This window comes from Tursiops truncatus, chromosome 15, assembly GCF_011762595.2.
Source record: "Tursiops truncatus isolate mTurTru1 chromosome 15, mTurTru1.mat.Y, whole genome shotgun sequence".
Classification (NCBI taxonomy): Eukaryota; Metazoa; Chordata; class Mammalia; order Artiodactyla; family Delphinidae; genus Tursiops; species Tursiops truncatus.
In genome coordinates, this window is record NC_047048.1 from 23,052,563 (window position 1) to 23,079,442 (window position 26,880).

A 26,880-nucleotide genomic window follows, 5' to 3' on the forward strand; every position below is an offset into this window, starting at 1 on the left:
GCCGCCGCCGTCCGGACTCCACCTCTTAGGGCCGGCACTTCCGGTGGTTGCTTCCGGGCCGTTGGACTGGTTGGGCCTCCATAAAACTACAATCCCCGAGGTGCTTTGCGCGCCTGGGTACACGTCCAGGCCCAGCGATGGAGGGCGTTGTACTTGAGGGAGGCGCGGTGCAAGCTGGGAGGCGTAGTCTTCACTGCAGGCTCGCAAATCTTATTTCATTAAGAACGCTCCTCAGGTCTGAAGCCCTCTGAAATATTCCTTGAAACTGCCATTTTTCACTTACCGGTATAGAGGAACTTCTTTATGTATAATCGTTTTAATACATACAACGGTCACCAAAATTTTTTTCTCTGTCAATAAAAAATTACTGAATCCTAGATGCCAACTCTAAGCTTCAACACATCCATACCCGCTTGCAAATCAGTGGGAAAATAGCTCCAAGAAAGGTAGTTAACAGGTCCAAGATGGCAGGAAAAGCTCAGAATGTTTTGCCAAAGTTCTCTATCGAAACATGTTACCAGCTTTTTGTCAACTGGAAAAAAAAAAGCACAACATAAGAGTTGTGAGTTAAGTTTTATTTGGGGCAAAATGAGGGCTATAGGCCAGGAGACAGCATTTCGGATAGCTCTGAGAAACTGCTCTGAAGAGGAAGGGGGGAAGGCCAGTGTTATATATGGTTTTAGTGAAGGGGGATCCGTGCAATCAAGCACACATTTTGGCAAAGGCTTGCTGCTAGTCACAGGAGCAGATGTCACTGTTAATGATTTTAGTGCTTTCCTAGATATGAGGAGATGCAAGAATTGGGCTCATAAAATCTTCCGAGAATATCTAACTATCTCCCTGAACTCCTTTCGGGGTGTGTGGAAGGTCAGCGGCTGCAGTGGCTAGTAACTTAATCCTTGTAGAGGCAGATGGCAACTGCCAGCTTTTTGTGGGCATTTCCAAAATATGATTTAGCAGCTAGCCACTTTCCATTTCCTAAATCGGCTTTACTTTCTGCCTCTCTTACTGACCCTCTTTCCCGTGCCTATTTTTTCATATGTAAAATAAGATTTTCAAAAGTGCCTATCACAAGGTCGGTTGCGAGGAACAACTGAGATAATTCTTGCAGTGCCTTGCACAGAAGCCCCATCATTAGCCCTGAGTAGGAGGAGAAGGTTAGAAGGAGTAGCAGTGGAAAATTCATGGCATAAAACTGGGGTGTCATGATGTCAGCCCTGAATCTGCCATTTCATTGACTCCGCTCAAGTCCTTTGACTTCTCCTGGCCTCAGTTTATTCATCTATAAAATGAGGGCATTATTAAAATCCCTTCCAACTTTATAATCCGATTATGCCTCCTTTGCTATGTTCTTTCATTCCCTCAGAATCTGAAAAAATCCTTCTAAAGTCGACTGAATTCAGTTTCCTGAGGTAATACGCAACCGAGCCTGTTGTGAGAATAACACACAAAGCAGTCGCAGTCATGGAACCTGGAACGTGGTTATGTGCTCTATAAATGTTAACTGTACTCTCTAACACTATTATTTTGCCCCACGAGAATGTAAGCCCCATGAGAGCAGGGATCCTGTCGGTCCTGTTCACTTGCTGTTGTCCTGAGCATCCGGACTGCTGTTCGCATACCTTCAATTGAATTAATCAATAGTGTAAGCGTCCTGCCCCTCCAAAGTTTCCTTGACGGCAAAATGGAGTCATTAAGATCCTTTCCAGTCTTACGACCTTAAGACTGCTGTCATTTCCCTCGCCTTGCTTCTAGAGTTTGAAAGCCCCTGAGGAAATCCGGACCACAGAATAACGCAAAACGTACTTTGGAACTCGCCTCCGTTGCCTTGGCAGCTGCTACGCCCCGAGCTCTGGAGATCCTCGGCCCTGATTGGCTGGACCTCGGGCTCCTTCTACGGAAGTAGTCGCTGCCGCCATTGTGCGGCGCTCGTCCAGTCGAAGGGTGTCAGCTGCGGTCAGCGCTTTGGGCTGTCGTCGTAGTTTCTTGGTTTCCTATCCGCGGAGCCCGGCGGGACTGGGACTCCCGTCCGTGCCGGTGCGGGCGCCGGCATGTGGCTATGGGAGGAACAGGGGGGCCTCATGGGCCCCTTCTCCTTCCTGATGATGCTGCTGCTGCTGGTGACGCGCAGTCCCTTCAATGCTTGCCTCTTCACCGGCAGCCTCTACCTTCTGCTGCGGCTCTTCAGCTTTGAGCCGGTGCCCTCCCGCAGGGCCATGCAGGTGCTCAAGCCCCGGGACCGCGTCTCCGTCATCGCCCACCGCGGCGGCGGCCACGACGCGCCCGAGAACACGCTGGCGGCCATTCGGCAGGTGAGTCCTACACTCCTCCCGCCCTTGCGCGCCCCCTGGGAGCTTGGACTTGTGCCTGTCCTTCCGAAGGTTCCCCAGCCTTTTCATGATAGCCTTACCACTTCCCCATTTGTCCACAAGGAATACATTCAAGTGGCCCTGGATCCCTCTGAATTACGGAAAATCTCCAGACTTCAAGTGTTTATAGAACACTGCAAATACTTAACGTATTTGCTATGTGCCAGGTACTGAGGATGGTCATGAACAAGACAGAAAGGGTACCTGCTTTCACAGAGCTTGCATTGGAGTAGGGGAGACAGGTCTTAAATAAATAAACACGTACATAAGGTACTTTAAGAAAGCGATGAGTGCAATGAAGAAATAGGGTTACCGAATAAGGAATGTCGGGAGGGTCATTTTAGACAGAAATCCTGTCCGAAGAAGTGACCTTTGAACTGAGACCGGGATTATGAGGAGCCGCCATGGATCTGGGGGAAAAGTGCTCCAGGAAAAGGGAACAGCAAGTGCAAAGGTCCTGAGGTGGGAATGATGTTGGAATCCTCATGTAACAGAATAGACAGTATATGGCCTGACTTCAAGGGACAAAACAAAGGCTGGTGTGTGAATGAAGTAGGAAATGTGGCCAGGTTAAGTAGAGCCTTGGTCAGTCGTTAGCTAACATACTCTAAACGGATCACCTTCACAGCGGCTGTCTTTACTTGTCCTTCAAATTATCCAAATCATCTCCTTATCACCTTTCCCCGTGGTAAGACAACACTAGCAGGGGGACTCCTGATAATTTCTGCCTCCCCTTTCCACAGGGAGCTCTCGGCAGTCTCCGGACTTCATCATAATAACAGCTTGCGTAGTAAGAGAGCTTTGCAGTTGTCTAGGCACTTTTGCATATGTGGAAATATATCTGATCCTCTCATTTCCCTGAAACATTATTTTAACATTAAGTGGGTAGGAAAACTGGCTCAAACACACACAGCTCCTTTTCGAATTCAGCCTTCTGATTCCAAGTCCCAGTGCCCTTTGTCCTAGATTAGAATATGTTCCAGGATGTAAAATTTGAACTGAATGTCCTTTCTTTGTCCAGCTAGGGACAGACAGTATTGTGTAATGAACAAGTTACTTAAGCGCTCTGTGTCCCAGTCAGAGTCAGGGGTAGGATGTAGCAAGCAAGGCACCCTAGGGTACCGCTCCTCACTCTAGTCCCAGCTCTGACCTTAAGTTTCCTCATCTGGACAATGGGAATGATGTTAATATCCACCTAATCGGTTGTGATTCGATGAAATAGGCTATACCTCACATTAAATGAGAAAGTATGTATGCGAAATACACATATACATAGTGTGTCATATCCTGTTGTGTTGCAAGGGAGTTATAGCTAAACTCCATTCATGTCTTGTATGTTTAGGTTGAACATGTCTTTTTTTTTTTGCGGTACGCGGGCCTCACTGTTGTGGCCTCTCCCGTTGCGGAGCACAGGCTCCGGATGCGCAGGCTCAGCGGCCATGGCTCACGGGCTCAGTCGTTCCACGGCATGTGGGATCTTCCCGGACCGGGGCACGAACCCGTGTCCCCTGCATCGGCAGGTGGACTCTCAACCACTGCGCCACTAGGGAAGCCCTGAACATGTCTTTAATATATGTAATTATGATAAATAACATTGCACCAAGCTGATTCCTGGTTTTAAGAGGAAATGAGATGTAATTTAGCTTGTTCAAATACAAGGTCATTATCAATGAACGTTTTAGCCGTGACAGAATTTAGCTGCAGAAGACAAGGTCACGTCCTCCCTCTTGACTTCAAAAGAAATATGTAGTTTACTTCCTTCAAAGTTTGTTTTTTGTCCTGTTCTTTTTCACTTTGCTTGTTTGCAGCTCATAATTTATATTCTTAAACATTCTATTATGTAAAAAGTCAGGGAAGGCATTCTGACAGTGGTAGAATTTCTGGTAGATTATGGAATAGATAGAGAAGGAAAAACTTGAGAGCGGTGAAATGAATGCATTCCAAAAACGGAGTCACGATTATAAACAGTGACAGAAGCATGAAATCAAACCCACAGTCCACTCCACAGAGGGGCCACAGTGCAGCTTTAAAAGTATAATTCAGATTATATCATGCCCATATTTAAAACCCTCCAGTGTTTTTTCTATTGCAGTTAGGTAAAATCAGAACACCTTTCCATTTTGGACCTTTCTCAAAGCCCCAACTCCCTCTGTTTAAACCACCTTGGGTGTTTGTTAATGATGCTTTTGGCTTCATGTAAGAGAGAATCTAACTTAAAATATTTCAGACAATAAGGGGACTATCTCACATAGCAAGAGGTGTGTGTGGGAGAGGTGACTTCCAGGATGGTTTATTCCGCTGTTCAATTTGTGATTGTGGAGGACACCGTTTCTACTGATCTATCTGCTCTGCCACCTGTAGCATATTTACTAGCCCTCATTGTAGTTGCCAGGTGGCCACTGCAGCCCCAGGACTCACATTCTTACATATCAGCATCCAGCCTCAAGAAAAGGCTCTACTCCCTCTTCCATAAGTCTTGCCCAGAAGTCAGTCAGCCTCTCTTACTCTCTCTGACAGACACACACGGAGGGGTTGGGAATAGTCCACTTACAGCAGAGGAGAAAGCTGAACACTGGAGAAAGAACAGCAGGGAAGAAGAAAGGAAATAGATCTGGGTAGGCAATCAGTACTTTGTGGCTCCTTCCTGCCTTGTGGCCTCTGTATTATATTTGCCATTTCTTCTACTTAGAAAACTCTTCCCCTGGATCTTTGTATTGTTGACTCCCTTTTATCACTAAGGTCTCAGCTCAAATGTCATATTCTTAAAGAGGCCTTCCCTGATTGCCTTGTCTAGTGACCCCCCACCTGCCTTAACTTTCACATTACCCTCTATTTTCTTTTTCAAACATTTATCACTATCATAATACATGTAACATGTGTATAGTCTGTTTCTCCCCAGTAAAGTGTAAGATCCATGTTCCTTTTCTTTCTTGCTCACCACTCTCTCCTCACTGCTTAGAACAGTGCCTGATACATAGTAGACACTCAATAAATATTTGTTGGAAGAATTGTGATGTACAAATAAGCAATAAGCCCATCAGAAAAGATACTCAACATTATCAGCCATCAGAAAAATGCAGTTCAAAACCACAGTGAAATAACACTTAATACCCACTAGGACAGCTGTAATCAAAAAGGCAGACAGAAGTATTGGCAAGATTATGCAGCAGTTGGAACCTTCATGCACTGATGGTGGGAAACTAGTCTGTCGGTTCCTCAAAAGGTTAAAGGACTTCCCTGGTGGCACAGTGGTTAAGAATCCACCTGCCAATGCAGGAGACACGGGTTCGAGCCCTGGTCCAGGAAGATTGCGGAGCAACTAAGCCCATGTGCCACAACTACTGAGCCTGTGCTCTAGAGCCCGCGAGCCACAACTACTGAAGCCCACCCGTCTAGAGCTCGTGTTCCACAACAAGAGAAGCCACCGCAATGAGAAGCCCGTGCGCCGCAACTAGAGAAAGCCCACATGCAGCAATAAGGACCCAACACAGCCAATAATTAATTAATTAATTAATTTTTTAGAAAGCGGTTAAAGATAGAATTACCATCTGAAGCAGCAATTTCACTCCTAGGTATATACTCAAAAGAATTGAAAACATGCATCATGCAGAAACTTGAACGGGGTTGTTCATAGCATTATTCATAATAGCCAAAAAGTGGAAACAACAGAAATGTCCATCAGCTGTTGAAAGGATAAATAAAATGTGATATAGCCACACAATGGAATATTATTTAGCAAGAAAAATGAATGAAGTCCCCATACATGTTATAACATGAATGAACCTTGAAAACAGTATGCTAAGTAAAAGAAGCTAGTCACAGAAGACTGCATATTATATAATTCTGTTAAATAAAATGTCTCGAATAGGCAAAGCCATAGAGAAAGAAGTAGATTAGTATTTGCCAGGGACTGGGAGGGTTGGAGAGAGAAGTGGGGACTGACTGCTAATGGATATGGGGTTTCTTTTTGGGGTGAAGATGTTCAGAAAGCGATTGTAGTGATGGTTGCACAACTGCAAATATGCTGAAAACCATTGAATTGTACACTTTAAATGGATGAATTTTATGGTATGTGAATAGTATGTCAAAAGCCGTATAAGTATAATGACTTTATTAAAGCAGACACTTTTTAAATCAACTTTGTCAAAGTATAATTTACATACAATAAAAGATACATTTTCAGTATACAGTTTGATGAGTTTTGATAAATATTTACACCTGGGTAGCCACCACCTCAATCCATTTCCATCACCCTAGAATGTTCCTTTGTGTTCTCTTTGGAGTCAACCCCTACTCCTGCCTCTGCTGCAAGGCAATCATTGATCTGATTTCTCTAACTATACTACACTATACTATTCTATTACTAAACTATTAGTATAGTTTCAAATTAACATCTTAAGTAAAATTTTAATAAATTACAGTATTTATGTAGACTAGTTTATGTGACGTGTGTATGTTTAGAAGAAAAATACTATTATAAGAAACTGCTTGAAATAAGAGTATGAAGTATATACTAATATGTGAATCAGATTCAGGGGTTTATCTTTTTGCCTCTACATAAAAGTATTGGGAAAGAAAGTTGAATGCAGTCATTAGAAGATCTGGTCTAAGAAGCTCTAGTATGGTGATTCTTTTATAGAACTTTTGTTTTGGGCCTTAATAAACTACACAGAAAAGACAAATAAATGAACTCATTACCTTTAGTATTCTTGCTAAAATACAGTGTCTCACCATTGTTTTTTTTGTTTTGTAGCCAAGTAACAATGGCCCTAATGGATAAAAGTACAATTGAACTGAATTACTAGCATCAAGGAGTAAGGGTAACATTTGTATTACAGTGAGAGAGATGCACTGTGAATACTGGAAATGTGATCTTGTTTTATGTTATACAATATATAACCCATGTGGATTTACCAGTGCATTATTAAACTTAGAAAAGATATACCTTTAATCTTATAAAAAGATGTACCTTTTAATCAGTGTAGATGTAAGCATTACATCTTATGTAATGACTTTTTCACCGAGGCAGAAGTGTTTTTCTAGTCGTAATAGCTTCTGTTGAGCGCCACCTCTGACCCAGGCACCAAGCTTGGTGATTTACATACATTATTTCTAAATCCTCACAACTCTTAAGATCATTAAAGAAGTATCATCATAAAAGTGATGAAACGGAGGCAAGAGTAATATTTGTAATTAGATGACATAGCCAGTTAGTGATGGAATTGGAATTTTTAGAGGGGGAAATCTTGGTCATATATGTGAAAATCAAACTGAAGCCTAGAAGAAAACAGTTGTTTATAAGTGGGGGTAAGAAAGGATTTAAATAAGATAGACAAATCTCCACCTATAAGGGACATAATTAATAAATTTGACTATTTTACGGTTAAAAACATGTTAACAAAACACAATAACAATGGCTAATGTTTATTGAATGCTTACTGTGCACTAGTACAGTGCTGTATGTTGTTTATGGGTACTTAAGTGTGTAGTAAATATATAAAGACCTGTAAGGGAATTATAGAAATTATGCACGTCCACTTGGCAGTTGCCTCTGGAGAAGAAGTGGGGAGGAGTTTAGCTGTATCTGTAGTGTGATGGCAAAGTCATGTGGTGAAGAGTGTAGCCTCTACCACGTCCTAGTTTGTGTAACCCAGAGCAAGTTTCTTAATCTCTCTCAGTTTCCTCATCTGAAAGTGAGAATGTTAATAGTACTTCCTGAAGGGTTGTGAGGATCAAATGAGTTAATACATTTACAGCAGTTAGAATAGTGCCTGACAAATATAAAGGCTCAATAAAGAATATAGCTATTATTGTTTCAGGGCAGCAAGAGATTGAAGCAAATATGGCAAAATGTTAACATCTGTTAAGTCTTTTTTTTGCTGTATACTACTATGTATGTTTGCATAATTTAAAAAAAAATTAAAGTCTTTAAAGTCTTGATCATAATGAGTGTTTCACGTCTTCATTGTGACAAAGAAGCCAAGGAAGCAAATGTTGGATAGTGTGTCTTAGAGGAGCATGGCCCCTCAAACTTTATGTTCATGTTCTCTTTTTAGATAAATTCTTGTGCACCTTATCGGGCTTACCAACTTGTTGGCCAACAGCCAGTGCTGCTCACATAAACAAAATCTAGCGTCCTCTAGAAGCAGTCTTGGTGTTTCTGCTCTAGAGGATGGAATTAAACCAGCAAAAACCTGACTCGTCCTGTTTATGCCAAGGTAGTGCAATATCCAACTAATCAACAAACAGGGGAACCATCAGAGATACTGCACCAAAGAGAGTGTAGGTAAACAGTGAAATGTGACGAAATATTTGTAATTGTAAGCCATTAATGGTCTGTATAGTTAAAGCAACCAGAGAAAACAAATTCCAGAAGTCTCCCCATCTGCCACTCTGAGAGTGAGAAAAGTGGGGAAATTGAAGTTTATAAGGAATCCATAAGTGTGGACCCTGAAGTAAGGTTAACATCCATGAAAAAGAGAAATAGGTTGGGTTGCTCTTTGGTATAGGAAGGGAATAGAATCAGTAAGAGAAACTGTCTACTTAGCCAGTCCTGTTGGTCATCTTTAGTGTTTAGATTGCAAAATGACATCTGTGGCCACTTGACATTGATATCGTTGGTGTTTTTGTTAAGGCAGCTAAGAATGGAGCAACAGGCGTGGAGTTGGACCTTGAGTTTACTTCTGATGGGATTCCTGTCTTAATGCACGATAGCACAGTAGATAGGACAACTGACGGCACCGGTCGATTGTGTGATTTGACATTTGAACAAATTAGGAAGCTTAATCCTGCAGCAAATCACAGATTAAGGTAAGTGGTGTACTGTCAGCTAAACATATCTTTCAACTTGTGTTGGAGATCACAGAAAGACACTGGCACCTTCTAATTACATCTTCTGCTCCAGAAGAGTTGTTTTGTTGTGTTTTGTTTTCAGCTGTATACAGGTTTCCCAAGTAATGGGCAGGTGCCACGAACAACAGAAATATGGCATGAATGCTTTTCAGCTTTTCCCACTGAGGCCAAATTTGGCTTCAGAAATTATTCTCAAGACGGTACTCTAACGTGACAATTACTTTGTACTGTCATATAAATTTATATATGTATATGTGGTGTGTGTGTGTATGTATATCAGAGCTAATTGTATGAGATGTTCCAGAAGAAAAGGGTTCTATGATCAAATAAGATCCAACACTATACTTTAGATATTCCCCTTGGGGATAAACATTTCACGTCAATCAATTCTTGCCTTTAACTTAGTGTTTCTAAAATGTATATGACCACAGAACCCATGCCCTTCCCACCATTAACAACTATAAACACCTCAGAATTGGTATCTGGGTAATATACTTTGGAATGTGGTTATTTAAATCCCTCTCCTCTTGTCTTTGTAATACCGAAAAATGTGTTCTTACTGTAATTCATGTCATATCAATTCTCTGGTCAATTTATTTGACCCAGTGATTAAACTGTAGTCCTCCCTAAAAGGTGATTCAGACTTTATTTTCCTAGGAACTGAAAGAAATTAAAAGTCAGCCAAAGGAAGTCATACTTTAGAAAGAATACTGATAACACTTGAAAGTTCTGAGTCCAAGCTGCTGGAATTGCTCTCTGCTGTTACAGACATTTCATTGCTCAGCTGTAGGCAAGGGGAAGGCTGGTTTTAATATTACAGTGACACTGTAGCTAATAAGATGTCAAATTCAAAGTCAGCACTTAATGCAAAAAATGCTTAGGGTCAGCGTCACCCTTAAAATACTCTAAAAAGGCATGGTATTGGAGCCAATATGCCATCTTAATGTCTTTAACCCAAGCAGTCTTTGTTCCATAGTTGAAAGGTTGCATTTTCTTTGCTTAAATACCAAATAATTGGCTTGTGTTTAGAGACTGTGTTGTTGGAAAAGAAGGGAAAATTTCTGTCAGTGGGGTAAAATGCTCATCCTGAGAGGGAAGCATGGCAACTAAGACTAGCCGGAGGAATAGCAAATTCATGTCTCTGATTCCCAGGGAATAGTCACTGAATAGAGTGGCTGGCAGAGTTTGCTGTACTATTTATCTTTATCTTTTTTAAAACCAATATCTTACAGTTGAATTAATACCGTTGAATTAGCATAAGTTAAATCATGTAGAGTGAAATTTTGTTATTTGAGAAAAGCTGATTTCTTATGTGTCAGGCACTTAACTTTCCTTTTCTTTTTCAGAAACATATGTATTAGAAAATTATTTTAACCAGTTTCACTTAAATGCACAACTGTACAGTTAAAAGATGTATATATAGCTAGGAATTTCTCCTGCATAAGGTTCTATTAGGGAAAGTACAGTCTTGGGTCTCTGAGTTCTCCAAAGATGGCATACACTCTGCCCTTGAGTGAGTAGAGTTACTAATTATATTATAAATCCAGTGACTGCCTAAAAAATAAATGATTTTTGTTGTTGCTGTTCTGTGGCCAAGAATATCTTTAATTTGGTTTAAAAACATATTATCAAAAAAAAAACATATTATCCTTGGACTTTGGTATGGTTGGAGAAAGGAAGTTGGGGAAACACTCTTCTCCTTTGGTTGGGAGACATTTTTCAAATGTCTGTTTCACTAAACTTTTATCTTTTCCTTGTTCCTACAATGTACTATTCCTTTTCCCTCTCTTATAGGAGTGATTTCCCTGATGAAAAGATTCCTACCCTGAGAGAAGCTGTTGCAGAGTGCCTAAACCGTAACCTCACAATCTTCTTTGATGTCAAAGGCTATGCAAATATGGTACAGTTTATACCATAGACTGCACTTTGGAAAAGACAGCTTTATTTAAGTGCTAGTTTGTTCCAAAATTAACTATATATTTTATTTTTTATATTCTTAAATTATTTTTACAAATTATATTTGCTTAATGGAAGTTTACAGTGCAAAAATCCACATCTTCAAGGAAACAGTAAATTATGGAACCTTTTTAACCTTTTAACCTTTGATGGAACCATTTAACAATCCCCAATATTCGACAACTAGCACAAAATAGAACAGTCAGGTTTCTTTTATTTGCATGAAACATTTACAAAAGATATTAAATGAACAGTAAAGAGGCACTTCTTTTTTTTTTTTTTTTCCAGTATGCGGGCCTCTCACTGTTGTGACCTCTCCCGTGGCAGAGCGCAGGCTCAGCGGCCATGGCTCACGGGCCCAGCCGCTCCGCGGCACATGGGATCTTCCCAGACCGGGGCACGAACCCGTGTACCCTGCATCGGCAGGCGGACTCTCAACCACTGCGCCACCAGGGAAGCCCAAGGAACAAGATTTTTAATGAGCACCTCGGGTTTTATTGATGATAACGGCCCATGTTTGGGAACGCTGATAGGTCCTACATTTCACCCATGGTGTACTGACCTTCATGATTATTTTCTTAGAATAAAGAGGGGTGAGGGAGGAGAAGAAATTTTTTTTTTTTCCCCAGCTATTTGAGCTTTCTGGTTGGGTGCTCACAGATGGTTTGGGCAGCATTGGGCAGAACATAGTGATCTAATTCACCAAAATGGGAGCATAGGGACTTCACTGGTGGCACAGTGGTTAGGAATCCACCTATCAATGCAGGGGACACGGGTTCGAGCTCTAGTCTAAGAAGATCCCACATTCCATGAGACAGCTAAGCCCATGTGCCACAACTACTGAGCCTGCGCTCTAGAGCCTGTGAGCCACAACTACTGAAGCCCGCACGCCTAGAGCCCATGCTCTGCAACAAAGAGAAGCCACCGCAATGAGAATCCCGTGCACTGCAATGAAGAGTAGCTCCCACTTGCCGCAACTAGAGAAAGCCCGCACACAGCAACGAAAACCCAACGCAGCCCCCAAAATTAATTAATTAATTAATTAATTTAAAAAATGGGAGTATAAAGGAACAAGTGTTGGCATTAAATTGGAGACAGTAGATAACAGGAGCCAAGATCACGGGCTTTGGAGATTGTGATTAAACTCTCACCTACTACAGTGTAACCTTAACCTTGATAAGCTTCTGTTCCCTTATGGGCAAAATGGGAACAATGTAAGAAATGATCACATAGGGTTGTTGCGAGAATCAGATAAAGAATGTAGGTGAAGCATCACACATGGTGCATGTTAGTTCACAACAAGAAAACGACTGCGGCTCTATAGCTCACACTCTGTGATATTAGTGAAGGGAAGCATGAGATGAATAATTTCTATGTTTTCTATGTTTTTTATTTTGGGGAATGCATTTAGTTGCTTATATTTGGTTATAGGTTATGTGTGACTTTCCAAAAATTAGGGGTATTTCAAGAATTATGATGTAGCAACATTACATTCCACCTAACGTCTGGTCATCTCTGTTGTTAGCTGCTACTGTTGCTCAGTGGCCAAATCTGTTAATTCACTAGAGGTTACAAACTATCAGTATTTTAATTCTATCACTTCTTCTTCATTTGGTAGCTGGTCTACTGCAAAAAGAAACTTCTGCTTTTCTTGGGAAGAGTTGGGAGACTCTTCCCAGTTTCTCCCTTGTCCCATTGCTTCTCCTTCCCTGTTGATGATGGATGACGTTTCCTCTTAGTCGCCTAGACTGAGAAAATCTACCCTCTCTAGTTTGCAGACTGGTTGACTCCCACTTCAGCTAGGAAAGGCAGAGGGAGATAGAGTTGTGGGTATAGAAGGACCTATCCTAGTGGCTAAACTAGAATATAAGGAAAAGATTTTAAAATTTTGCTTCCAACCTCCACTGGCCTGTAGTCTGCCATACTTTTCCAAAGTATGACAAAAGGAGGTGAGCCTCTCAACAAAATAGTAAAGCAGCAGTACCCCAGCTTCTTCCTTATCTGCTGATGTGAGTTTAAAATGCATCCTAGTGGATAAAGCAACCTACCAAAACTCCTTTTCACATCCCCATATATTAGTAAATTTCTGATTTACTTAATAGAGTTGTACTTATATATAGTAGTTACTGGTTGGGACTACATTTTAATAGACTTTAAATACATGAATCTCTTTTACAGGCTACTGATGCTCTGAAGAAAATATATATGGAGTTTCCTCAACTATACAATAATAGTATTGTCTGCTCTTTCTTGCCAGAAGTTATCTATAAGGTAAAATTCTGGATTTTTGTTGTATATAATATTATGTTAGTTGGTGGTAATAATAGCAGTGGGCTAAATAAGCATAAGATAGATGCCCGTTAAACTGAACTGAATTAAGAAACTTCTCTTTTTTTTTGAATTTTATTATTATTTTTTATACAGCTGGTTCTTATTAGTTATCTATTTTATACATATTAGTGTATGGATGTCAATCCCAGTCTCCCAATTCATCCCACCACCACCCCCCCCCACCCCACCCCCTTTCCCCCCTTGGTGTCCATACGTTTGTTCTCTACATCTGTGAAGAGACTCCTCTTTTAAATTAACAAAAATGCAGGAAGGGGAAAGTACTCGTACGCCGTTTTAAAATACCATGATTCCTTTTTAGCTCCTTCTTTCATGTTGTTTATAGGCTCATTCAGATTACTTTGGAAACATTCTCAGAACAGAATGAATTATATATTTCTGTGTCTCACTAAGTAACAGCAGACTATACCTTTTTAAAAAATAAGTCTTATAGAGAATTTAAAATATGCATAATTTGAAATATGCAAATACATAGATACTACACAGCAAGCCCTCCTTTAACCATAATCCAGCTTGTTTCATCCATAACCCCATTTATCCCCAGAGTTTTTTTTTTTTTCGTTCTTTTTTTTTTTTTTTTTTTTTGTGGTACGCAGGCCTCTCACTGTCGTGGCCTCTCCCGTTGCGGAGCACAGTCTCCGGTCGCGCAGGCTCAGCGGCCATGGCTCACGGGCCCAGCCGCTCCGCGGCATGTGGGATCTTCCCGGACCGGGGCACGAACCCGTGTCCCCTGCATTGGCAGGCGGACTCTCAACCACTGCGCCACCAGGGAAGCCCCAGAGTTATTTTTTTTAATAGATCTTTATTGGAGTATAATTGCTTCACAATACTATGTTAGTTTCTGTTGCACAACAAAGCGACTCAGCCATATGCACACACATGTCCCCATATCCCCTCCCTCTTGAGCCTCCCTCCCATCCTCCCTATCCCACCCCTCTAGGTCATCTCAAAACACCAAGGCAATCTCCCTGTGCTATGCTGCTGCTGCCCACCACCCAACTGTTTTACATTCAATAGTGTATATATGTCAATGCTACTCTCACTTCACCCCAGCTTTGCCCTCCCACCCCATGTCCTCAAGTCCATTCTCTACGTCTACCTCTTTACTTCTGCCCTGCAACTAGGTTAATCAGTACCTTTTTTTTTAATTCCATTTATGTGCATTGGCATACAGTATTTGTTTTTCTCTTTCTGATTTATTCACTCTGTACGACAGACTCTAGGTCTGTTAAAGACCCCCACTATTATTGTGTTACTTTCGATTTCTCCTTTCATGGTTGTTAGCATTTGCCTTATATATTGAGGTGCTCCTATGCATAAATATTTATAATTGTTATATCTTCTTCTTGGATTGATCCCTTGATCATTATGTGGTGTCCCTCCTTATCTCTTGTAACAGTCTTTATCTTAAAGTCTATTTTATCTGATACGAGAATTGCTACTCCAGCTTTCTTTTGATTTCCATCTGCATGGGATATCTTTTTCCATCCCTTCACTTTCAGTCTGTATGTGTCCCTAGGTCTGAAGTGGATCTCTTGTAGACAGGATATATATGGATCTTGTTTTTGTATCCATTCAGCCAGTCTTTGTCTTTTGGTTGGGGCATTTAATCCATTTACATTCAAGGTTGTTATCGATATGTATGTTCCTATTACCATTTTCTTAATTGTTTTGGGTTTGTTTTTGTGGTCTTCTTCTTCTGTTGTGTTTCCTGCCTAGAGAAGTTTCTTTAGCATTTGTTGTAAAGCTGGTTTGGTGGTGCTGAATTCTCTTAGCTTTTGCTTGTCTGAAAAGCTTTTGACTTCTCCATCGAATCTGAATGAGATCCTTGCTGGGTAGAGTAACCTTGGTTGTAGGTTTTTCTCTTTCATCACTTTAAGTATATCCTGCCACTCCCTTCTGGCCTGCAGAGTTTCTGTTGAAAAATCAGCTGATAACCTTAAGGGGATTCCTTTGTATGTTATTCTTTGTTTTTCCCTTGCTGCTTTTTATATTTTTTCTTTGAATTTAATTTTTGTTAGTTTGATTAATATGTGTCTTGGTGTGCTTTTCCTAGGGTTTATCCTGTATGGGACTCTGTGCTTCCTGGACTTGGGTGACTATTTCCTTTCCCATATTAGGGAAGTTTTCGACTATAATCTGTTCAAATATTTTCTCAGACCATTTCTTTTTCTCTTCTTCTTCTGGGACTCCTGTAATTCAAATTTGGTGAGTTTAGTGTTGTCCCAGAGGTCTCTGAGACTGTCTTCAATTCTTTTCATTCTTTTTTCTTTATTCTGCTCCTTGGCAGTTATTGCCACCATTCTGTCTTCCAGCTCACTTATTCGTTCTTCTGCCTCAGTTATTGATTCCTTCTAGTGTATTTTTCATTTCCGTTATTGTGTTGTTCATCTCTGTTTGTTTGTTCTTTAGTTCTTCTAGATATTTGTGAAACATTTCTTGTATTTTCTCAATCTGTGCCTTCATTCTGAGATTCTGGATCATCTTTACTATCATTGAAATTACTCTGAATTCTTTTTCTGGTAGATTGCCTATTTTCTCTTCATTTATTTGGTATCGTAGGTTTTTTTTTACCTTGCTCCTTCATGACACATTTTTTTGACATCTCATTTTTTTTTTTTTAATGAGTGGGATTGTGTTCCTGTCTTACTGGTTGTTTGGCCTGAGGCTTCCAACACTGGAGTTTGTAGGCTATTGGGTAGAGTTGGGTGTTGGTGCTGAGATGAGGAACTCTGTTAGACCTCACTCCGATGAGTATTCCCTGGAGTCTGAGGTTCTCTGTTAGTCCGGTGGTTCGGACTCGGAGCTCCCACTGCAGGAGCTTCAGCCCAACCCTGGGCTCGTGAACCAAGATCCCGTGAGCCGCGTGGGGTGGCAAAAAAAAAAAGAGAACAGTAACAAAGTAAAAAATAAAATTAGACTAGGAAACTACCAGATATGTTAGAAAGAATATAAAAATTAAAATATAGATGAATCAACAACTGGAAGGTACATCAGTACCACAATACTAAAAAAGAGGAGGAGGGAAAATTTAAAAAAAAAGGGCTGGGGGGAAGGCCTTGGCTGTGGGGGGCGGGGCCTAAGCAAGGGCGAGGTTTGGGCGGTGGGCAGGGCCTGTGCTCAGGACCCACAGGGCTGGAAAAGGCCCTGGGGGCTGTGGGGGGTGGGGCTTAGGCTCAAGGAACAGAAGGGGCCCAGGCGAGTCCCCTACCCCTGGTCTCAGAGGGCGGGGGAATCTCACCTGGAAACCCAGCAGGCTTCCTGGGCTCAAGTGGGTGGGGCCCTCCTCTCCTCTCCTGCTCCTCTGGTCTGGGAGGGCCCCTCCCACCTGCCTCTCCTGATCTCCCTGACCTCCCTCCTATGCCGCCAAGGACCCATGCGGCCTGGAGGGGGCTTTGGAGGACAGGGGATCAGCGTGGGAGCCCAGCAGGCTCCTCAGGCCCGAGTGGGCTGGTCAATCACCCTCCACTCCTCTCCCCTCCTCCTGGAGGGCCCCTCCTGCCTACCTCTCCTGATCTCCCCAGCCTCAGGGGCACAGATCCTGTCTGTCCTCCACTTCTCCTCCCCTCTCAGTCCCCCTACATCCTACTGGTTCACTTTGGGGTCCCTTCCGTCTCCTTGGGCGTCAGAGTTCCCCACCAGCAGCCGGCAGGCACCCTCGTTGTGGGGAGAAGCTAACTCCGCATCTTCCCACAATGCTGTCTTGACTCCGCCTCCTCCCCAGGGTTATTTTGAAGCAGATTCCAGATATCATATCATTTTATCCATGAAAATTACATTAAGTATCTTTAAAAAGTGATTCCTTTTTTTTTAACATAACCACAATACCATTATCCCATCTAAAACCACTAACAAGAAGTCCTTAAGATCATCAAATATCCAGTGTATAAATCCCCCTTGTCATGTATTTATTGAAGAAATTAGGTTGTTTTGTAGAGTTTATTTAACAAAGTCTGGATTTTGCTAATTATGCCATGGTACAATTTAATACATTCATCTCCTCTGTATATTTCCTATGAATTGGTAGAGCTGAAGGCTTGATCAGGTTAGGTTCAGTTATTCTTGGCAAGGTAATTTCTTAGGCAAGGGTCTTCTTCCATCAGGGGGCGCATAATGCCGGGTTGTCTCGTCACGTTGTCAGCAGCTGTTATTGATGCCAGTGGCCGGCTCTGGCAGTTTACTAGGGGGTTTATTTTTATTTTTAATATTTATTTATTTATTTATCCATTTATTTATTTGGCTGTGCCGGGTCTTAGTTGCAGCACACGGGATCTTTAGTTGCAGCATGTGGGATTGAGTTCCCTGACCAGGGATCGAACCCGGGCCCCCTGCATTGGGAATGTGGAATCTTAGCCACTGGACCACCAGGGAAGTGCCTACTAGGGGTTTCAAAGTGTCAATATTTTAAGTCTGTCATTTCTTGTTCATGTATTACCTAGAGGGAATACTTCTATAAGGAGGATCTCATCTACTGTTTAGCTATCCAATAGGCAAATAAATGCTTAATCCTGTCCTTTATTTACCAGTTTCCAAAATAATGAGTTGGTTCTTCAACAGTGACCAACACAGCATGTATTTAAAATTTTGCAGTAAGGGTGGAGCCTACTGGGATATAAACTGTCATTGAGATGAATAGTGTCCTGGGGCTTCTAGACATTTGGATCAGTGTTTCCCAAACTTCCTTGACCAGAGGCCTTAAAATGAGTGATACCTTTTCCAGAGGACCATAGAGCACAGACTAAGAAAATTCCATCCATATCCCCCATTTGTCCATTGCTCTGTCCTTGTCCCTGCCCCCACTTCTCTCCCTTCTCACCCCATTTCCCCGCCCCCCACAACTTTTTTCAGCCATCTTCTCTAAAAAGGATCAAAAACTAACCAGCGCATCTTGAAATGATCATGGTTCCATCTTCACTGTGTTCTAATTATCTCTGGCCATAATTTAAATCAATATCCAATTGAAAGTTACTCTTTGTGACATTATTAAAATTTGACCCTGAGGTTATAATGTTCTCATTTTAAAGATAGTATTGCAGTTCTTTTAGGATTGTGGAGGCAGTGTTCTCATTTATACTATATATTAAATGCTTTACATTCAACACATTATTTTCTCAAAGGGTTTATGATGGAGTACTTATTTAGTAGACATGGGGGGCAGCATACCCTTGTACAGACTGAGTACATTGGCTAAATCTAACGAACAAATGAGAAGTATTGGCCTTAAGATATGATAATTGCTTTATTTTCCAAAATTCCTTTCAGATGAGACAAGCAGATCAGAATGTAGTAACAGCTTTAATTCACAGACCTTGGAGCCTTAGCCATACAGGAGATGGGAAACCACGCTTTGCTGCTTTCTGGAAACAGTCCATGTTTGTGGCATTGGACATTTTGCTCGATTGGAGTATGCATAATATCTTGTGGTACTTGTGTGGAATTTCAGCTTTCCTCATACAAAAGGATTTTGTATCTCCGTAAGTTGGAAGATTTTTTTTATCTTCTGATACATTTCCTGAATGTTCTTCTTGAAAAGGGAGGATTAACAGTGGACACCTGGATTGGTTCCCACCCATGAAGCCCACCATGCCTTTATCAAGTTGAAATGCCACTAGCTTCTCAGGTGGGAAGAGTTTAGGCATATTTCACTGTTTCCAAAACAAGTTGATCAAATATTCTTAGGTTTTAGTGCATTTTAAAGAAAAAATAAACGTGCCAAACTATGACGTCAGAGACAGAGAGATTGTATTTCCTTGTGATTGGCTCCCTTTAAAAACCAACATAGGATCTAGGGCAGAACCACAATGAAGAGGTCTTGTGGGCACCTACCTCATCCATCCCAACTTTCCTTCTGCTCCCCTATATATTACAGGCTCTACTCCATTGCTCCCAGGAAACTTTCCATTCCCTAACCTGCTAGCAATCTCTGAATCTTTATTTTGGCAATTTTATAGCTGTGTATTTCAGGTGGTTACAGTCGTAAGTTTCATATTATTTCAGGTATGTGTGCATTCAGTTCAATAAATATTTGTTGTATGCCTGCAGTATTGCAAGGTACTGTGTTAAGAAGCTGAAGATGCTGTGGTAAAGAAAGAAAGCCACAGTCTGCTCTCATGGAGTTTATAGTCAAGTGGAAGAGATAAATGCTAATCAAATAAAGATCCAATAAACATAAAATTAGAGCTAAGATAAATGCTGTGTCAGAGAGAACAGTGCACATATGCTGATTAATTTGTCCTAGTCGAGGGAGTCAGGGGAAACATCCCCAAGGAAGTAACAGCTGAGCTAAGATCTGAAGATTCCTCATTTCTGAAGGAAATGAGGGGATTGGGGGTGGAGGTCCAAGTCAGAGGGGAAGACACGTGCAAAAGTGCTGTGGCAGGAAGGAGCCTGGTTCTTTCAAGGAACTGCAGGAAAAATCAGTATGCACACAGAGTACAGCACAGAAAAGAACGGGGGAGTGTGGTGTAAGATGAGGCCAAAGAAACAGGTGGGACTAGGCTAGGTACAGCCTCCGGTAGGGGTTTGGGGTGGGGGGGTCTTCAGCAAGTGGCTGAAGTGTTGAAAGCCGCAGCGGCGTGGTGGAGGTGCTCATGCTGGGTTTGGAACACCCTCTGGCTGCAGTGCGGAGGCCAGTTAAGAGGCTCCTTCTGGGGGCTGTTAGTACTCAGCGAACACCATATTTAGTGACCATTGTAGATTCCTGAGACAATTGGCATTATTCTAACAAGGTTGGTTTTCCCTCTTTCTCCAGGGACTACTTGAAGAAGTGGTCAGCTAAAGGCATTCAGGTTGTTGCTTGGACTGTTAATACTTTTGATGAAAAAAGTTACTATGAATCCCATCTTGGTTCCAGCTATATCACCGACAGCATGTTGGAAGACTGCACACCTCACTTCTAGACTTTTCCCCCAGGGAGGAAACACAGGTACAGAAACTGCCTGCTGGCCTCATGGAGGAATATCAATATACCCAAGCCCTTGCGGGATCAGGTGGCTCCCACAAGCAGTAGTCGGTAACTGGGTATTTACCTGAACCAAAGCAAAACCCAGTGTTGCTACCATGCTCCATGAAATGCCTGAGTTCAAAACCGATGCTCTTGAAAGTCTGGGTCTGCAAAAAGGCACAACACTCTTGCCCCAACCTAGCTGAGGCACGCACTGAAGCCCAATGAAGATAAGCACAGATTGAATTGTGCAATTTGGGGGTGCAGATGCAAATGCATGGGAAATGCATGATCACTCAGAGTTGACGTTTTAAAACTTGACACACTTACATAACTTTACTTATTTAAAATATTTGTATCCAGCTATGTTATCAATGTACTGTAGACATCAAACTTGTGACCATACTAATAAAATCATTAAAAGGAGCACTAAGGGAAAACCATGTACCAAGCGTCATATCCTAAGACGTAAAGAATTTAAGGGAGCTGCTGTTTCCAATCCAGTGGCCAGGGCCCCTGGTGAGACATTGGTGTGAAGCAAAGAAAATGGTAAGGAGGTCTTAATATCAGTCTGAGGGATTGTTTATGGTATCTAGAAATAAGAGCTACAAACCACTAGGGGGCAGAGTTGTACCCTTTCAAGCTGCTCTACAGCAGATGATCACAGACAGAACTAGAAGAAACTTCTGGGAACATCTAGGCTTAGCCTCATTTTACAAATGAGAAAACTAAAATCTGGAAGGGAAGGGTCTTCCCAGAAATGACAGCTGTGACATAGAGCCTGATCTCATGATAAAATTTCTTGTTTACTATTTACCAGGAACTTCAGTGATTTAACATGTGTTATTTTAATTAACCCTCACAAAAATCTTACAGAGATATTAATCTCTTTTTACTGATAAGGAAACCGAGGTACTGCAAGGTTAAAGTCACTTACCCAAGGTCTCAAATTCCTTGGTGTAACTGGTATTCAAGTCCAGGTCAGTCGGTTCAGAGAACCACTCACTTTGTCTGCCTTTATAACGTAGAGCCCTTGATTCCCAGCTCTGCTCTTTCCCATGTGAGCTTCCAGGGGTCTTATTGTGAACTTAAGTGGCATCATTTAAAATGAAGTTGAGTCTTCAGAAAATTGCAAAGCTCGCTCTCTCCTCTAGCTGCCCCACACCCCCACCATTCAGCCCTGTCTGGCCTTGATCACAGGCCCACAGCTTATTCATGACTTCCCTCCTGAATCCTCATGGGTCACTGAGCTCGGCCACCAGCCTACACAGCTGGATGGTGGTGAGAAGCAGACTGATTTTTGCTATAGTTGGTGTTGGCAGGAGGACAATAAATGAGGCTTGGGATGTTTACAAATGAATTTTCTTGAATTTTAAAATTAACAGCAGAACAGAGATTCAGTGAATGGAACAGATATCTAAACTGCATGACTTCCATGCCACGTTATGACTAGAGTGACAAGAGGAAGAGAAAGGGACCAAAGAAAACATCTGAGGACTGAATTCCCCCTTTGGTTTACCTGCAGAGGCTATACAGCAACTGACAGGGAAGAAATTCTCTTGGGGGCAGCACAGAGTTCACAACATCCCTTCTGTGGTGTGAAGACCTTTTGAGAGCCAGAAGTTCTCTGTCTCTTGACCTTTGTCCCAAATCCCTATTGCACTTGACTCAGCCAGGCCCAATTAAGGATTGAGATCCTATGCTAAGGTGGTCGTGGGCCTTGAAGAATGGAGAATTCAGATGAAGAAAGAAGGTGTTAATTACTTACTTGGAAGGTTTAGTAAAGGGGTTAAAAACAGGATTTTATTTTTTTGGCTGCATTGGGCCTTCTTTGCTGCGCGCGGGCTTTCTCTAGTTGTGGTGAGCTGGGGCTACTCGGCTACTCTTCGTTGCAGTGCGCAGGCTTCTCATTGTGGCAGCTTCTCGTTGTGGAGCATGGATTTCAGTAGTTGCAGCACACAGGCTCAGTAGTTGTGGCTCACGGGCTCTAGAGTGCAGGCTCAGTAGTTGTGGCGCACGGGCTTAGTTGTTCCGCGGCATGTGGGATCTTCCCGGACCAGGGCTTGAACCCATGTCCCCTGCATTGGCAGGAGGATTCTTAACCACTGTGCCACCAGGGAAGTCCCAACAACAGGATTTGACATCAGAAAAAGTTAAATCTGAATTCCTAATCTCTAGCTCTATGACCTTGGGCAAGTCATATAGCTAGTGTCTTGAATTCATCTCTAAAATAGGGGCAGTATTAGTACCACGGCAGGGGTAGTTGTGATTAAAGGAAAGAGTACATGTAAAATGCTTGTTTATAACTAAGATTTATGGACTGCCTACCATGTACTGGACACTGTTTCAAATGCTTTCTATGTGTTTACTCTGCTACAACACCATGAGGTCAAGGTACCATTATAATTCCATTTTACAGTGAAGAAAACCAAAGCCCAAGGAAGTTAAGTAACTTACCTAAAGTCACAGACAGTAATAGGATAAGGATTCAGGCCCAGATTATGTAATTCCAGAGCCCACACTCTAAACCCAGGCTTATCCTTTTTTCTGTCGCTTAGCAAGGGCTCAGTCATGAGAAACGTTCCCAGCACTCCTTGCAGTGCCTGTCACAGTAGACAATAAAAGTTGTAAGAGGGCTTCCCTGGTGGCGCAGTGGTTGAGAGTCCGCCTGCTGATGCAGGGGACACGGGTTTGTGCCCCGGTCCGGGAAGATCCCACATGCCGCGGAGCGGCTGGGCCCGTGAGCCATGGCTGCTGAGCCTGCGTGTCCGGAGCCTGTGCTCCGCGGCAGTGAGAGGCCCGCGTACCGCAAAAAAAAAAAGTTGTAAGAATGAGTTGTGGGATAGCCAAGTGGAAATTTCCTTGAGGAACCTGAATATAGACCTAGAGTGAGGTAAAGATTTGGGAGTGTAATGATTCAGTAGCATCAACAAATGAGCCGTCCAAAGATAGCATTCTTTCCAAGAAAGTCAATAGGGATAAAAATCACATCCTCTGCTGTTCATTGGACTGCCCCTGTGTTCTCAGAATGGTGGAGACAGATAACCTGGAAGGGCTACCTGAAAAGGCTTGAGAAACCCACTGCTTACTTCATTAAACGATACTCATTTTCTTATTTGGAGATGAGCGTGCAATCTTGTCCTGACAAGAATTTCACTAAGACATGAATACTCTTTATTAGACAAGAATCTCTAAATGACACCATTTCCTGAAGTGGGAATAATGCTTCAACAGGACAGTCAACCACAGCTTTGAGGACAAGGCAAGGTGGAAGTTAATGAAGTGTTCCAGACATCCACTCAAACCTTAGCATGGAGTGACGGTTACTGTAGGGCAAAGTTACTTGATTTCTTTGATCAAAAATACTGAAGGGCTTCCCTGGTGGCACGGTGTTGAGAGTCTGCCTGCTGATGCGGGGGACACGGGTTCGTGCTCCGGTCCGGGAGGATCCCACATTCCGTGGAGCGGCTGCGCCCGTGAGCCATGGCCGCTGAGCCTGCGCGTCTGGAGCCTGTGCTCCGCAGCGGGACGGGGCCACAGCGGCGAGAGGCCCGTGTACCGCGGAAAAAAAAAAAAATACTGAAGATTAATGACCTGTGTGTTCCTTTGTCAAACTTTAAATTACGCTCAAAATCTGACAGCAGGACACCAAGTGTTAAGAAGAGGATGGAGATCAGCTGGGCAGAGGGTTCTCAAAGAATGTTGTCCTTTGAGGCTGAAAGGGGTTCCTGGGCCCAATTCTAGTGTGTTCTGTGTGTGGAGGCTTCCTCACATCAACAACAAGCAATTCTCAGTCGCAGGCAGGGTCCTTCAGAATCCAGTTCAGTTCTGACACTATCTACCCAGAGATAGAATCAGATTCCATGGGTAAAGGGCTCAGTCCCAGACGACCGTCCTCCAGATGCCAGCTGCAAGCACAGGGTGTTACCCGCAATTGTGACTGAATGGCTATAAATCAGATATTCCCACAGTCCCCTCCTCAGGTTTGATTATTTGCCAGAACAGCTCACAGAACTCAGGAAAACCCATTCACTCACTAGATCACCGGTTTATTATGGGAGGCTATTAAAAGGCTACATACCCACAGCCAGATGAAGACATGCATTGGGCAGGTCCTACGCAGAGGAGCGTCTGTCCTCCCGGAGGACAAGGTCCTATGCAGAGGAGCGTCTGTCCTCCCGGAGGGCAAGGTCCTACGCAGAGGAGCTTCTGTCCTCCCGGAGGGCAAGGTCCTACGCAGAGGAGCTTCTGTCCTTCCGGAGGGCAAGTCCTACGCAGAGGAGCTTCTGTCCTCCCGGAGCTTGGGGCCAGGCATGGGGGCACACGGAAGTGTCAGAAGTGTTCTGTTTCCCCCACATGGAATCTCTCCAAAAAGAAGGGTAAAAAGCTGTCCTTTTGTTTTTTGTTCTTTGGGGGTTTTTTTTTGCGGTACGCGGGTCTCTCACTGCCGTGGCCTCTCCCGCTGCGGAGCACAGGCTCCGGACGCGCAGGCTCAGCGACCATGGTTCACGGGCCCAGCCACTCCGCGGCATGTGGGATCTTCCCGGACCGGGGCACGAACCCGTGTCCCCTGCATCGGCAGGCGGACTCTCAACCACTGTGCCACCAGGGAAGCCCCCCTAGAAATTTTTGATGCAATATTCTTAGCTCACTATTTGCATGTTCAGTAAGTGCCTCAGGTGACTTCTATGGTCAAGCAAGTTCAGAAAGCACTACTCTAGATTCTAGCTCAGTTCTCGGCCCTGGCTTCCCACTGAAACCATCTGAGAGCTTTCAGGGAAAACTATGGATTCCTGATTTAGTTGGTCTAGAGTGGGCAGGGCCTGGGTCTGGCTGTTCAAACAGCTGCATGTGTGATCCTGGGTGCAGCGAGCAATGAGAGCCCTGCTGCCTGATGAGAGGTCCTGATGGGACTGGGGGTGAGTTTCCCCTATTACGGGCTGAACTGTATTGACCCAAAATTCATATGGTGAAGTCCTGACCTCCAGTACCTCAGAATGTAACCATATTTGGAGATAAGTCCTTTAAAGATGTGACTTAGTTAGAATGAAGCCATTAGGTTGGGTCCTAATCCAATCTGTCTTGTGTCCCTATAAGATGAGGAAATTTGGACACAAAGGTACACCAGGATGTGTGCACTGAGGAGAGACCATGTGAGGACACAGCGAGAAGGTGGCCATCTACAGGCCAAGGAGAGAGGCCTCAGAATGAAACCAAAACTGTGGACACCGACTGTGGACACCTTGATCTTAGACTTCCCACCTCTGGAACTGTGAAAAAAATGAATTTGTGTTGTTTAAGCCTCCAGTCTGTGCTATGGGTTATGGCAGCTCTAGCAAACTAATATATCCCCTATATCTCAAGACTAAGGATGTGAGGATGTTACACACATCCAAATGTGTGTGTGAGACCTACAGACTAGATCTTTCTACTGTGTCTGCTCCTCCAGGAGAAGCAGGGGCTACACTGAAGTAAAGATAAGAGGTGAATGGAGAAGCAGTCCGGATATAAGCCCTGAGCATATGGGAAGTGAGCAAAAACGATGCTTCCAGAGGGAGTTCACATTTCAGTGCAGAAGCACAGATAGCATTAGGATAACACAGAGGGGAAAAAAATCCCATCAAACATCAATTCCACAGACTGCCTTCACTGACCCCACAGGCAAGTTAAGTCTCCCGTCGTCCCTTGGGCTTCTCCTTCATGGCACCTGCTATAAGTAATTACTGTTTAATTATTAAGTTCCTGCCAAAAGTGATGTGCTAGACAGTATATGAGAGTGGAGGCTGTGTCTTGACTTGTGCACCATCTTGTTCCCCACCACGTGGTACATATTTGTTGAACGAAGGGATGAACGAAGAAGCACTTCTAGCAACCACTAGCAAAGATGGTACCAAAAGAACTGAATTCAGCTGATGAATGATTTAGTGAGCAAATAAGTCAATGAAGAAGTGAACCAATGACTGAGCACTGACTGGATGTTTGTGTTTTAAATTCGTCTTAAATGTTTTCTAAATTCAGTTCCCATTAGATTTCATGACAGTGATTACCCAAGAGGAGATTTCTCCTCCCGAGTAATTTGGTAATGGCAGTTTTCTGCTGGACTCTTCCGTTTTAAGTAGAGTCAGGTGTCTTGTGAATCATTTAGGAAATCTGCAAAAAAATGCTTTATACATGTATGTGTGCATATGTACACACACACACATACACATACACATACATATTCAATATATATATTCCACACATCACCACCGATTTCATGTTTGGTTCAACGTAAGACTCTGATGATCACGTATAAAACCTCACAGGGGTAGAGTCCCAGTCCACACATGCCCACCCCAGTCCAATCCAAAAGACTCATGTACGCAACGTGCAGTAAAATTCATAGACGAGCCCTCTGGTTGTTTCTCACCT

The 26,880-nt window shown here is 42.9% G+C and overlaps 1 protein-coding gene across 3 annotated transcripts; it reads left to right on the plus strand.

Annotated features, from left to right (window-relative positions):
- Nucleotides 1-1,906: 1,906 nt before the first annotated feature.
- Nucleotides 1,907-26,731, plus strand: GDE1 (glycerophosphodiester phosphodiesterase 1). Of its 3 annotated transcripts, XM_019921804.3 has the most exons (7): nt 1,907-2,312; nt 9,004-9,179; nt 11,016-11,121; nt 13,356-13,448; nt 18,789-19,000; nt 20,278-20,451; nt 25,567-26,731. In XM_019921804.3, the coding sequence occupies exons 1-6, from the start codon at nt 2,052-2,054 to the stop codon at nt 20,423-20,425; spliced, it is 996 nt and encodes a 331-aa protein (XP_019777363.1). In that variant the 5' UTR covers nt 1,907-2,051; the 3' UTR covers nt 20,426-20,451; nt 25,567-26,731. The 3 variants fall into 3 exon arrangements, with proteins under 3 accessions (XP_019777363.1, XP_019777362.1, XP_019777365.1); XM_019921803.3 differs by lacking the exon at nt 25,567-26,731 and having other exon boundaries at nt 20,278-20,909; XM_019921806.3 differs by lacking the exon at nt 25,567-26,731 and having other exon boundaries at nt 2,174-2,312; nt 9,008-9,179; nt 20,278-20,909.
- Nucleotides 26,732-26,880: the final 149 nt, after the last annotated feature.